The 14,555-nt window shown below is 49.7% G+C and overlaps 1 protein-coding gene across 2 annotated transcripts in view; it reads left to right on the top strand.

The window, feature by feature from the left end:
* The window catches only part of RABGAP1 (RAB GTPase activating protein 1), an 855,191-nt gene that overhangs the window by 516,081 nt on the left and 324,555 nt on the right, over window positions 1-14,555 (top strand). For both annotated transcript variants that reach the window (XM_078641966.1, XM_078641967.1), the window contains one exon: window positions 7,300-7,374. In XM_078641966.1, the coding sequence (XP_078498092.1) occupies window positions 7,300-7,374 (75 nt within the window). The remainder of the gene's footprint in view (window positions 1-7,299; window positions 7,375-14,555) is intronic.

Below are 14,555 nucleotides of genomic sequence, written 5' to 3'. Positions count from 1 at the left end.
TGTGTGTCTGTGTGTGTGTGTGTGTGTGTGTGGCTGGCTGTCTGTGTGTGTGTGTGGCTGTCTGTCTGTGTCTGTGTGTGGCTGTCTGTCTGTGTCTGTGTGTGTGGCTGTCTGTCTGTGTCTGTGTGTGTGGCTGTCTGTCTGTGTGTGTGGCTGTCTGTGTGTGTGTGGCTGTCTGTCTGTGTGTGTGTGTGTGTGTGTGTGTGGCTGGCTGTGTGTGTGTGTGTGTGGCTGTCTGTGTGTGTGTGTGTGGCTGTCTGTCTGTGTGTGTGTGTGTGGCTGTCTGTCTGTGTGTGTGTGTGTGGCTGTCTGTCTGTGTGTGTGTGTGGCTGTCTGTCTGTGTGTGTGGCTGTCTGTCTGTGTGTGTGGCTGTCTGTCTGTGTGTGTGTGTGGCTGGCTGTCTGTGTGTGTGTGTGTGTGTGGCTGTCTGTCTGTGTGTGTGTGGCTGGCTGTCTGTGTGTGTGTGTGTGTGTGTGGCTGTCTGTCTGTGTGTGTGTGTGTGGCTGGCTGTCTGTGTGGCTGTCTGTGTGTGGCTGGCTGTCTGTGTGGCTGTCTGTGTGTGGCTGGCTGTCTGTGTGTGTGTGTGTGTGTGTGTATACACGCATGCATACACGCGCGCGCCCGTATACGCGCGCGCCCGTATACACACACACGCGCGTGTGTGTACACGGGCGCGCGTGTGCGTGTGTATGCGGGCGCGTGTGTGTGTGTATGCATGCGGGCGTGCGCATGCATGCGGGCGTGTGTGTGTATGCATGCGGGCGCGCGTTTGTATGCATGTATACATGCGGGCGCGTGTGTGTGTATGCGGGCGTGTGTGTGTGTGTATGCGGGCATGTATGTGTGTGTGTGTGTGTATGCGGGCGTGTATGTATGTATGCATGTATGCGTGTGTATGCATGCGGGCGTGTGTGCACGCATGCGGGCGTGTGTATGCACGCATGCGGGCGTGTGTGCACGCATGCAGGCGTGTGTGCACGCATGCGGGCATGTGTGCACGCGTGTGTGTGTGTGTGTATATGCATGCTGGCATGTATGCGTATGCATGCTGGCACGTATGCGTATGCATGCTGGCACGTATGCATGCGTATGCATGCGCGTGCGTTTGTGTGTATATGCATGCGGGCGCGTGTGTATGTATGCATGCATGCGGGCACGTGTGTGTGTGTATGCATGCGGGCGCGTGTGTATGTATGTATGTATGCATGCATGCATGCGGGCGCGCGTGTGTATGTGGGCGCGTGTGTGCATGCGCGCGTGTGTGCATGCATGCGCATGCATGCGGGCGCGTGTATGCATGCGGGCGCGCGTGTGTATGTATGTATGCATGCATGCATGCGGGCGCGTGTATGTATGTGCGCGTGTGTATATGTGTATGTATGTATGTATGCATGCGGGCGCGTATGCATGTGGGCGCGTGTGTATGCATGCATGCATGCATGCATGCATGCATGTGGGCGCGTGTGTATGCATGCATGTGGGCGCATGTGCATGCATGCGGGCGCGTGTGTGTGTATATGCATGCGGGCGTGTGTATGCATGCTGGCATGTATGCGTATGCATGCTGGCACGTATGCATGCGTGCGCGTGTGTGTATATGCATGCGGGCGCGTATGTATGCATGCATGCGAGTGTGTGTGTATATGTATGCATGCGGGCGCGTGTATGCATGCAGGCCCGCGTGTATGTATGTATGCATGCATGCGGGCGCGCGCGTGTGTATGCATGCATGCGGGCGCGTGTGTATGCGGGCGAATGCATGCGGGCGCGCATGTATGCATGCATGCATGCGGGCGCATGTGCATGCATGCGGGTGCGTATGCATGCGTGTGTATGCATGCGGGCGCGTGTGTATGCATGCACGTGTGTATGCATGCATGCGCGTGTGTATGCGGGCGCGCGCGTATGCATGCATGCGCGCGTGCGTATGCATGCATGCGGGCGCGCGTGCGTATGCATGCATGCGGGCGCGCGTGCGTATGCATGCATGCATGCGGGCGCGCGTGCGTATGCATGCATGCATGCATGCGGGCGCGCGTGCGTATGTATGCATGCAGGCGTGTGTATGCATGCATGCGGGCGTGTGTATGCATGCGGGCGCGCGTGTGTATGCATGCATGCGCGCGTGTGTGTGTGTGTGTGTGTGTGTATGTATGTATGTATGTATGTATGTATGTATGTATGTATGTATGCATGCATGCGGGCGCGCGTGTATGCATGCATGAGGGCACACGCGTGTATGCATGAGGGCACACGCGTGTATGCATGAGGGCACACGCGTGTATGCATGAGGGCACACGCGTGTATGCATGAGGGCACACGCGTTTGTGCATGAGGGCACATGTGTGTATGCATGAGGGCACGCGTGTGTATATGCATGCATGTGTATGCATGCGGGCGTGTGTATGTATGTATGTATGCAGGCAGGCATGTATGTATGTATGTATGTATGTATGCAGGCATGTATGTATGTATGCATGCGGGCGCGTGTGTGTATATGCATGCATGCGGGCGTGCGTGTATGCATGCATGCGCGCGCGCGCGTGTATGCGCGCGTTTATGCATGTGTGTGTATGCGTGTATGTGTGTATGCGTGCATGCGGGCGCGCGCATGTGTGTATGCATGCGGTTGCCCGTGTGTGTATGCAGGCAGGCGCGTGTGTGTATGCAGGCAGGCGCGCGTGTGTGTGTGTGTGTGTGTGTGTGTGTATATATGTATGTATGCAGGCAGGCGTGCGTGTGTGCAGGCGTGTGTGTGTATGTATGCGGGCGCGTGTATGTATGTATGCATGCATGCGGGCGCGCGTGTGTATGCATGCGGGCACGTGTTTGTGTGTATGCGGGCGTGTGTGTATATATATGCATGCGGGTATGTATGTATGTATGCGGGCGGGCGCGTGTATGTATATGTGCGTGTGTATATATGTGTGCGTATATATGCATGCGCGCGCGTATATATGCATGCGCGTGTGTATGCATGCGCGCGTATGTGCATGTGACCGCGCGTATGTGCATGCGTGTGTATAGGTATGCATGTATACATCTTATTTCTTGGTTATTAGGTATCTCTATAGTAAGTCATGATCTCCTGCCTCTCTTAGGGCAGAGCATGCTTTTGCTGGAATTGATGTGCTTATTCCTCATGTCCTGGAGGATCCTCCGCATGTTCATTGCTTTTCACTCGCTATTCCCCCCTCCCCCAAAAGATTCTCCGTTGCATATTTCCAGAGATCTTACTTCTCTCAAAGTGTTTCCTTGCTTTCTTAAACTATTGGTTGGTGCTCTTTGCATTACTTACTTTTATGGCTAAGAGCTTTGGCTAAGTTGTTTTAGCTCTTGCTCTTGGCCTTCGGCCCCCTTCTCTTGACCGCTTGACATTTAGGGGTTGTGTAGTATTATGTTTTATATGGAGTGTTCTTTTCAATTCCTCTTATTTTTCTGCCATGGTGGCTTTGTTTTTGCACGGTTAAGGATTCGATTGTGTGTGGGGTTCCCTGTGTGTGGGGTTCCCCATGATGTTTCTGGGGGGATGTCTTCTTCCTCACCTCCTCACCTAGCAGCCGGTGTCTCTTTTTCTTATATAGGCCGGTTAGCGTAGTCGGGATCCTTCTTGGAATTGTTTCACAGACCTCCACAATGGTATTGCTTGGGTATCTCATTCAACGGTAAGGAATCAGCGTCTCGATGTCTCTGAGATGAATAAGTTACTTATCTTCTGTAACACCTTATATGGCAAGACAAGATCTAGCTGCAGATTCCTTACCAACCCACCCATCCTCCCCTCTCTGCGAACTGATTCTCCCTTTCCTCCAGATCCCTTTTATGCAGTCTTTTGCTTTTTTTTTAAATTTAAATAATAAAATATATAATAATTAATATAAACGATTTAAAGAAGAAGATACTTTTTGGGCACACTGTTTCCATAGAAGTTTCTATATGTGGCTCTGCATTTTAGCACGGAAAATAGTTGCGGGAAACTGACGTCAGCGTGTCGGGCGAGGACTTATATGGACTCTGTCGACGTTGCATCTGGTGGACGACGTTACAGAGTCTTTCGACGCCCTCTACCGACACTTAGAGGTACTGCTCTAGAAACATTTCTGGATCCAGTCTGGTGCCTGGGGATAATTCAAAGGTAAGGAATCTGCGGCTAGATCTGATCTCTACCAGACAAGGCGTTACCGAAAGGTAAGTATCTTATTCTAGTCTATGGGACGCAATGCTTAATAAATCTGTGTCCTCGTGATAAAATTCCTCTTGTCCTTTTGGTGCCATGCAGTGAGATGACAAGTTATGGAAAGCATTCTCATTGTATTAAAGCTCTGATCATGGCCTCTCTGGTTATGCCTAAAACTAATATTTTAAAAGGGTTTGAATTCCCCTGAATGTTCCACTTTTACCCAAATCTACATACTGAGGCTAGAAGAAGTAAGAGCTGTAGTCCCAGGGCTGGAATACCCCTTTCAGTCTGTGCACACCTACTTGCATGTTTAAAGGCTTTCACAAAGTCTTTTCTAATCAGTTACTGCAATGGGAAAAGTGGCAAATTGTAAGGATTGTTGAAAAAATGAGTAAAAAGGATTGTGTGGGAAAATCATATGCCATTGTGGGCTAATACCAGGAAGTATGCCAGCTGGTCCTACTGGCTCGTACAACCTAATGAGTCAATCATAAGGCCCCATTAGGTGCTCGGCCTGTTTGCATAATGCCCATTCTTTGTTACTCTTCTGCTATTTTCGGGACCCTGGGACATTTTACAATGTAGTTGATGGAATAATGTTGCACTTTCCTATGATCGATATTTATTATAGTTTAAATTGCATACTGCTGAGCACCCAAGAGACATTAACTATTTGCAAGCATGACTGGATCTATTATCACATTTTTCTCTTACAACTAACTGTGTTTGTGCAGCTGCACTGTTTCTGTGACAATGCCCCTATTACAGACACAAAACACCTAAACAGTTTCCACGTTGTTTGCACATACTAGCTTCCAGGATTTAAGCATCCTCTCTCGCTCCTTTTCATTTCAAAGCCAAGGTGCACTGTAAGAGCCCAACTGAGGTCTTCACGCACAACTTCGAAAGTCTACCCATCCAGGCTATTATGGACACACTCTCCATCCGTAGCTGTCCCCTGAAGACCTTGCTTTTCACTGTGAACTATTGCACAGAAGTCAGTTGAGCCAAGGCCCCTTTGTATCGTATTTTTTATTAGCTTTGGTGCAACTTTTGTAGTGGTCAACAGTGAGAGGCTTTGGATGAAGAGGTCTGTCCATATAGGAATCTTAAATCTTATTTTGTGTGTCCAGCACTGTGATAATTGGGCTTGCGTGGACGCCGATTCTCAGGGAAGACTGTCTAGGTACATTCCAGCACCTGATGGGTTGGAACAGAGATGTATTCTGGCCCCCTTGTTGGTTGTCTTTTACTTTGCTGATCCTCCTGATAAACGGCGGACCTCCCTTTCCTCCTCTCCAAGGATGAATGCTTTTCCTGTTCCGTGTATGCTTTACAGTGAACATCTTCTGATTGGTTTATTTAACTCCATTTGCTCTTCAAGGGAACCTGAGGAGTTAAGGCGACTACTGTAAAGAAATCCATTTAATACTTAATGTTGGAAAAACTAAGATATTGGCCGCCAGAGTTAAATGTTTGTATGTTATCTCAATGGGTCCGTTTTGGAATAAGTAAAACATCACAAATATGTAGGCTTTTTTCATACTCCGGTTCATGGTGGCACCATTTCCCTTCTCTTTCTCCCCGTGCTCTTGCTTCCAACTTAAATCTATCAAAACTTGACCAGGAACATGGCGGTGTTTCAGCGGCCTCTTTCTTAGAGGCGTTTGGCAGAAACAATTTAGCTTTTGTAGTGAGACTGGGCAGCTGAGCATATTCGGATGGAAGGCCTCCTGTGGCCCTTCACATGGAAACCTACGAAAAGTACCTTGAGCATCTGCAGTGCAGTGGAGCCAGAGCAGATAAGTTGTATTAAAGAGGGCTCTTTTCACTCGACATTCGGCTGCTTGAAAAAAAAGCTACACAAGTGTGATGTCAGCTTGTAAAAATGAAATATTGCAATGAGCATCATCTATAAAAAAGCGACTAGTCACAAGGATCACTGAAAGAAAATGCCATGCAAACTTTTTTAGAGATATTTAAAATGTTTTTTTAAGTCGCCTATACTACTTAAAAAAATACATTTTAACTTTAATTCTTCTACTCTGCCTGGCTTTATATCCGGGCCCTCCGATCTTGGTGTGTGCATGGTCTTCCGCTCAAGGCAGGTGGGGCATAGCTTTGGGGTGGGTGGAGGGGGAATGGGAAAGTTGTTCGGGGTGTAATGCAGCCCAACAAATGTATTTTCTGATAGATAGTTGTGTACAAGTGGTTTCAGTCGGGTGTACTGAGACATCTGACGGATTTCTCCAGAAGTGTTTGTTTATATATACACAGACAAACGCACTCGCACTCTCTCTGTCTTGAAAGTCTTAAAAATGTTGGTTATTTTCACAAAATGTTGTTTTTTTCTCTAACTTATTAACCCTGCTAATCTGCCTTCCTCGCCTTTTCCATTGCCTCTTAAGCCCCCCTCGTGCGCCTTCCGTGTTGTATAATATACTTTAATATTAAATGCCAGAGTGATTGTTGGAATATCTGAAGCCCCCCTCCATTCTCACTGACCCCTAGCATTAATTGCCAGAGTGATTATTGGAATATCTGCCCCCCCCCCCCATTCTCACTGACCCCAAGCATTAAATGCCGGCGTGATTGTTGGAATATCTGACCTCCCCCCCCCCCCCCCCCAATTCTCACTGATCCAAGCTGCGCCACGGGGCAGGGGGCAGTGGGCTCTGGTGCAGGGTATAGTCAACGTTCACACGTAGCCAACGCCTGGTTGGTTGTCAGCTGATTGCAGTGTGCTGCCAACGTCTTTGCACAGTGGGTCCCGAGCAGAGGGCATAGCCAGTTTTAGCATCCTGCATGCAGGTACAGTGCACACAGATGTACGCACCGGTTCTTCCCACATCTCATCGCAGCATTGATGAGCATAAGCCTGAAGCGCCGTTCCAGGGGTACCTGAACCTTTGCAGTACCGCGGAGACCGCTCTAGTCGGAGCCTGAACTTGGATCATGGCTGCATCCGGAACCTCAGGGCTACTTATTAGTTTGTTGATGATTCCCCTAATCTATTGCCGAAGTCAGGACCACCGGCAGCGCGCGATTTTAGTACAGAAGATGTTCATAAAATGTCATTTTAGGAGATGCATCTTTACACCATTTATTTTGTTTTTCAGGCATATTCTGTATATGATGAAGAAATCGGTTATTGTCAAGGCCAGTCGTTTCTTGCTGCTGTACTTCTTCTACACGTAAGTTGTGTGCATGTAATTCAACGGTTCTCTAGGCAGTACATTCTTTTGGATTTGCTTCAATATTTTTGTCCTCCTCTTGAGGTGAACTTTGCATTTGCATGTTTCAAGTACATTGGGCTGCAGTTTTGATTTAATGTTTAGCTGCTGCCCCAGAGTGTCAGTTTCTAAATTGCTAGGGAGGTAATGTTGATGTGAGATTGGCTTTCCTATATGCAAGTGGTCTCTGATCAGTCGCCTGCCTTTCACTTTCCTTCACACTAAAGCCCATCCGCACTGCTGCTTTCATTGTGTCAGCTGTGGGGGAAGGGTTTAGTGTTTGTTGCTCTTTATTATTTTGAATTTGTGAATTCAGTATGCGAGTCATTCGATAGAACTGCTGGCGTGACATCACGCTTCTCCGGCGAAACTAAATAGTAGCCTTTTTGGAAAACATCATTATGACTTGCTGTAATGAAGAGAGTTCCACACCTTAATAGAGATTTATGAATCTTTAATGGGAGCGCCGGGGCTGTGCTGCGTCTTTGCGGTCGGCGCCAGAACAATATGGCCGCCTTCCGCTTCCTGCCTGACTGCTTCCTGTTCCTGTGTCGGAACAACTAGAACGCTACCACATATCTCCCCCCTTTATGCACCCAACAATATATACAAGAGTTCTTACTTCTAGTCCATTACAAAGTCTTTGAATCTCTCCGGTACCTTGATCCTTCTTCCTACTCGAGTCTCCATTCCCTCATTCCTTCTCTCTCCTTCTGTAGTCTTGTCTTCCACACGCTCTCTCGCACTCTCCCCTTCTCTGATCTTCATTCTCCTTTCACTGCAGTCTTCACTTCCACTTCTTCCTTCTGTTGATCTCCTCCTTTCTCTTTCTTCACCTTCTATCCGCCCTTCTGCGCTCTCGACATTCTCTCCTTGTCTCTCTCCGCTGCCTCCAACACTTTCTTCTTGCCTTTCTCTACCTCCTGATTCTCCTTCCTCGACAACCTGCTCCACGCCTTCTTCAGCTTCCTCTTCCCACTTTACTATCTTGCTGCACCTTGCCATTCTGTCCATCGACCATACCTTACAGTCGCTCAGCAGGGCAGACCGGGCATAGGGCTCTACTACCTTGAGGGGTGGGGAGAACTTGCTTTCCCCTTTTCTTTTCTTGATGGCGAGCTTCACCCTCACCCAATCTCCCTTGTCTAATTCCGTATTGCGGGTGTTCCTTCTTTTGTCGTAATGAGCTGTGTAGACATCTTGTGCTCTCTCCAGATTCTTCCTGACCACCGCTGGGGACCACTTGCTCTGTACGATCAACTTCCTCCAAGCTGCATTGTCCTTGGTGAATGCTTCCCTACCTCTCAGGATCTTAAAGGGACTGTATCCGGTGCTCCCTGGTGTGATGCGGTATGCTCAAATCATCTTTTCTAACTCTCTTTCCCAATCTAGACCGTCTTCAATGGCAGCTTGTATGGTGCCCATAATTACACGGTTGAAGCGTTCCACTTGTCCATTGCCTGCCGGGTGGTAGATCGGGGTGTGCTTCACCTCAATGCCATTCCTGCTGGTAAAAGCGGCCCACTTCTCAGACGTGAATTGAGGACCATTGTCGCAGATGATAATCCTTGGGATGCCTTCACTTACGAATGTGGTGCGCAAGAAACGTATTACTGCCTCCGTGTCCACTCGTTCCAAAACTTGTAACTCCGGCCATTTTGAATACTTGTCAATTGCCACCACCACATACTTCTCAATGCCCTCCTTGTCCAGTACTGGCCCCATTATGTCCACTGACAACATTTCCCATGGACCATCTGGAATAGGGAATCTCCCTAATGGCGGTCTCAGCATACTCTGGGATTTGTCCGCCTTTGCACATGACTCGCAGGCTCGCACGTGCCGTTCAACTTGCACATCAATGGCCGGCCACCAGTAAGCTTGCCTGGCCAAAGCTTTTGTCTTCGTGATCCCTTGATGCCCTTCATGGAGTAAGGACATCAGCCGCTCCAAGATGCTCTGTGGTGGAACTACCTTGTCTCCACGGAGTAAGAACACTGGGTTGTCCGCTATAGACAGCTCCTCCCTGACTTCCCAGTACCTTTTCAGCTCTTCCTTCAGATGCCTTTTCTCCGGCCAGCCATGTATGACGTATCCTTTCACTGCATCCAGATCAGTGTCTTCCTTGTAGGCACTCTCCCAGTCCTGGGCACTTATCACTCCCTCGGTGTCCTGGATGGTGGCTACCACATAGCCTTCCCACTCGTGCTTCTCTTCGTCCTTTGCTTCCTCCATTGCCGCCGCTCTGCTAAGAAAATCAGCCACTTTGTTCTGAGGCCCCGGAATGTGCTCAACTTCATAGACAAAGTCCAGTAGCCGAAGGGTCATCTTGGCAATACGGGGTGTGGCATGATCATGCCCGCTCGACGTCAGGACACGGACCAAGGGCTTGTGATCCGTTTTGACTAGGAACTTGGCTCCCCACAGATATTGCCTGAATTTCTCTACCGCCCAGACTACCGCCAGCATCTCCTTCTCCACCACGCTGAACTTCTCTTCATTGGGGGCCAACGAGCGAGAGGCAAAGCTGATGGTAGATATCTCTCCGGACTCCTCTCTCTGCATCAGGACCGCCCCTAGGCCGCGGTCACTTGCGTCAGTGGTAAGGATGGACTCGGCTCGTGGGTCGAAGCCTTTGAGGGGGATGGCCGTGCTCATTTCTTGCTTAAGTGCATCAAATTCTGTCTGTTCCTCCTTTCCCCATTGGAATTTATTTATTTCCTTAAGTAGTTGTCTAATGAAGTGTGTCTTTGTCGCGAAGTGAGGAATGAACTTGCTGTAATACTCAGCCATTCCTAGGAATGACCGGACATCCTCCTTCCTTTCTGGAGTGGGTGCATCCACGATGGCTCTCATGTTCGACTTCTTCGGCGTTATACCCTGCCCACTCACTTCATGGCCGAGGTAAGTAACCGACTGGACTCCTAAGTTGCATTTGGTCCATTCAGCGGTTAGTCCATTGTCTTGCAGTCTTTGTAACACCTTGTGGAGCTTCACATTGTGATCTTGTCTTGACTTCCCCATCACCAAGATGTCATCCTGGAAGAAGAGTACGTCCTTCAAATCCTTCAAGAGTTTGTGCATGATCTTCTGGAACACAGCCGCTGCCGACGCAAGGCCAAACGGCATCCTCACAAATTCATAGCACCCGAATGGAGTGATGAACGAGGTGAGGTGGGTGCATGAAGGGTGAAGTTTCACTTGGTGGTAGGCCGATGATAGGTCCACCGTGGAAAACCATGTGACATCCTTGGTTTTGGCTAACATTTCACTGATGCGCGGAAGGGGGAATTTATCTACGACAATGTTTTTGTTTAATTCCCTCAGGTCCACGCAGAGACGGACTTTGCCGTTGGGCTTTTGGGCCACGACCAGGGGAGACAGCCACTCTGCGCTCTCGATCGCCCTGATGACCCCTTCCTTTTCTAGTCTTTCCAGTTCTATTTGTACTGCCTCTCTGCTGCGGAACGGGATGTTCCTCACTTTGTGCACTACTGGCACCGCTCCGTCTTTAAGCTTGATCAGGTGAGTGTATTTACTCAATTCACCGATTTGCCCATTGAACACTCTTGGATACGTCGTCTGCCACAGTTGTACATTTTCTTTGACTTCCATGTCCATAAGGAGAACTTTCTTGATGCCTCCTGGGTTGAGCTGGATCCCCAAAGCTCCCTGGTCCTTCCAACTCAGTACGGACGGGCCTTTCTCCGCGACATACAGTTTGCACTGCGCGTGCCGTCCTCTAAATTCAAACATGAGCGGGCAGTACCCTAACATGGGAATCTTCTGTCCTGTGTACGTCACCGGCCTCACGTCCATGGGTAGCAGAGAATCCTTGATTCTAGTCGCAAAGTTGTCTTCCCACACCCTTCTCTGAACGATGGATATGGGCGCTCCACTGTCCGCAATCATCTCCAAGGGCACACCACCTATGTGCATGTCCAATCTGGGTCTGTCCGAGCTGGAGCTATCCATCTCCAATATCTGCACGTCGATGTACAGAATTTCCTCCTCTTCCACCGTATCTTCCTGGTCGCTGGAGTCATCTCGTTGTTCCAGGTCTACCAGTCTCACCATGGCGTTTTTGGGCTTCCTGCGACATACCTTCTCGTAGTGTCCAAAGATGTTGCAGAAGGAGCATTTGGCTCTGAAGGCGGGGCATGCTTTGTCGTTTCCCAGATGACTGCTGCTGCCGCACCGGTAGCATTGTGTTTTCCCTGCTTTGTGTGACTTGCTGTCCACATGTGGTCTGGACGCGAAATCAGTTCTACTTCCACCTTGGTTCCTCCGCGACTCGTTCTGCTTCCATCTGTCATTTCTGTTTGACGTCATCACTCTGCATACCGTTTGCGACTCCTGGGCATCCCTCTTCGCTGCTTGCGCGCACCTCTTTGATAGCTCGGCCTTCTTTACCATCGCCCAGATCTCTTTCAGAGGGGCGTCGCCGTTAACCCACAATTTCTCCTGTATGTGAGAGCTGGAGGTATGCATAATGATTTGGTCCCTGATGAGGTCATCGTGCAATCCTCCAAACTTGCACGTGAGGGCTAACTTCTTCAACGCAACCACGTACTCATCTACTGACTCGCCGTTTTTCTGCTTCCTCTGAAAGAAGTTAAACCTGTCAATGGCGACACACACCACCGGTCTGTAATGTGCGTCCAAGTCCTCGATGGCATGATCGAACACTTCAGTGTCTCCCGCGTTCCTCTCACCTTTAACAATGGTGTCGTATATCCTGAGTCCTTCTGGGCCTAAGTTGTGGAGCAAAATTTTCTTCTTTCTTTTGCTTGTGAACGGAGTGTCACCCTCCTCTTCTAGCGCCTCCAAGTAATTAAGAAAGTACCTCTTCCAGTCTTCCCATTTTCTTTCTGGTTCTCCGCTCTTCGTGAGGAAAGGTACTAGCTGGGTTAGAGACGTGCCTTGGTTTGCCATGGCTGGTGTCTTCCTCCTGACTGTGGCTTTGTTAGGTGCCTGTCTGGCTGGACTGCCTGGAGCGTCCTGTTCCTCTTCGCTGTCTTCCTTGTTCTCTTCTTCACTGTCTTCTTCGTGAGTGCTCCTAACGAGGATGGCTGTCGCCTGCGGCGCTCCTCCTGTCCTTGGACGCGATGGTCCTTCTGTCTCCGCCAGTTTGCGCCTCACCGCCTGGCCCCAGGACTCAGTGTGAGGTCACTAAGGTTTGCACAGATTTGGTGTGCCTTTATGTCCCACTGGATAGTCCTCCTCTGCCCTTCTGTGCCCTCTGCGCTGTGTTTGCGTGGTTTTTGCTGGGCAGGGTGGTGTATGGGGCACTGGTGGCTTACTTGGCTTTGTTTGGCTGGGGGACGCGATGTGCCTTTATTCGCGCCAAAACGCTGCTGTTTCAGCTCCCCTGCCGCGCTCCTGTCGTCTCTCACGCGTGATGCGGGTGTTCGCGCATACGTCGCGTGTCCGTGCGGGTCCTTATGGATCCCGACTCGTCGCCATTGTAATGAAGAGAGTTCCACACCTTAATAGAGATTTATGAATCTTTAATGGGAGCGCCGGGGCTGTGCTGCGTCTTTGCGGTCGGCGCCAGAACAATATGGCCGCCTTCCGCTTCCTGCCTGACTGCTTCCTGTTCCTGTGTCGGAACAACTAGAACGCTACCACACTTGCCGGCTGTAAATCATTCAATAAGTTGTTTTTCATGGAGATGAGGGTATTGAGCAACACATTTTCCTATATGTGTGTTTCACCAAAATTTTCATTTCTGCCTTTAGATTAGTTTGGTAATAGGTTTTTATTGAACTACATTTTTTCAACCACGGCTTGTCATTGGCGTTTGGCATCTTCAATGTTGGTCATCATGGCTGATTTCTTTTTAATTGCTTTTGCGCCTTAAATCCCATCGTTCCCACGGATTGTTTCCAGGTTTTTCTTATATATACGTATAGCTCTTAATACTGGTGTCTTAGGTTCTCATTAGCCAGAGGTGGGGGAAATGTAACTACTCAAATTGAAACCAAGATGCCGCAGCAGATGATACTTTTGCATAATGCATGTGCATATACAGAACATACAGCCATGCTCCCTCCATCGAACAGCAGCCCTCAGATCTGCTGCCTCTTTTCTGGTAGATGATCTAGACTGGAAGCTGCTTCTCTCCCCTGTCTAACATACTCGTTATTTTTTTTTTAAGCATGTATTTCCCTGGCCCGTATCCATGCTTGATTTTATTGAGCCTCTAGAAGCCCCGGGATCTCATCCTCCAGGTCCAAATACATTAATATTAGGGTGGGAGGCATGCATGCCCCCTCCCTCCCAGAGTCCAATTGGGTTCCATCCCCCTGGCCATACTTTTAATTCTAGGGGAGGGAGGCATGTGCCCTCTGCCCTCTCCACTCCCCTAGCCTTAAGAGAACCAGGAGACCCCCATCTGAGGCCTTTTCCATGTAAGTGATGCCCTGTGCCCACCCAGGCCACAAATCGTAACGGGGGAGCATGGCGCCAGTAATCCCCAGCCTGCACGGGCAGGGAGACTGATGTGTGATCTCACCCAGCGGTAGCATTTTCAAAGCTCCCGCTGGGTGGGAGCGGATGTCTTTACCTGCCCACGCTCCTGCAGGCAGGGACACATACTGTGTCCTGGGGAGCTCCCCAGGACGGAGGGAAAGAGCCAGCCCGGCGTGCCCCTCCCCTGTAGGTGGTGCTGTGCGCCCCCTCCCCTGTAGTTACTGTTTGGGCCCGAGGGATGCGGTCCCTGGGGCCTATTTGGGCTCGGGAGAGAGGACTCATTCCCCTTCTCCTAACACTGAGGTGTTTGACCCCGAGTGATGGGGTCTCTGGGCCGCTACAGGCTCGGGGAGGGGAGAGCTAGAGCGCCCCCACCTTCCCTAATACAATATATTTCCGCCCGAGGGTTGGTGCCTTCAGGTCATCTTAAGGTTCACCGTATGCCCCTACCCAAATAACTTAAAATGTAAACGCCGACTAATGAATCCTTGTATTTAAAACTGGTCTTAAACTTCTTTATATTCTGAGACTTGTGACCCAAACAGTTGCCTATTATAAAGAAATGAGGTAGCCACTCTGCTGTAATAATTGATACAGTTCAGTTGTGGCGCTAGAGCCAGGAGTGACTGGAAACTCAAATCAGGTCATGAAGAAGCAGCTGTATAAAG

The sequence above is a fragment of the Lissotriton helveticus genome, chromosome 5_1 (genome assembly GCF_964261635.1).
Source record: "Lissotriton helveticus chromosome 5_1, aLisHel1.1, whole genome shotgun sequence".
Taxonomy (NCBI): domain Eukaryota; kingdom Metazoa; phylum Chordata; class Amphibia; order Caudata; family Salamandridae; genus Lissotriton; species Lissotriton helveticus.
Note: the sequence above shows the minus strand (reverse complement) of the source record. Positions and strands in the feature narration are given on the sequence as shown.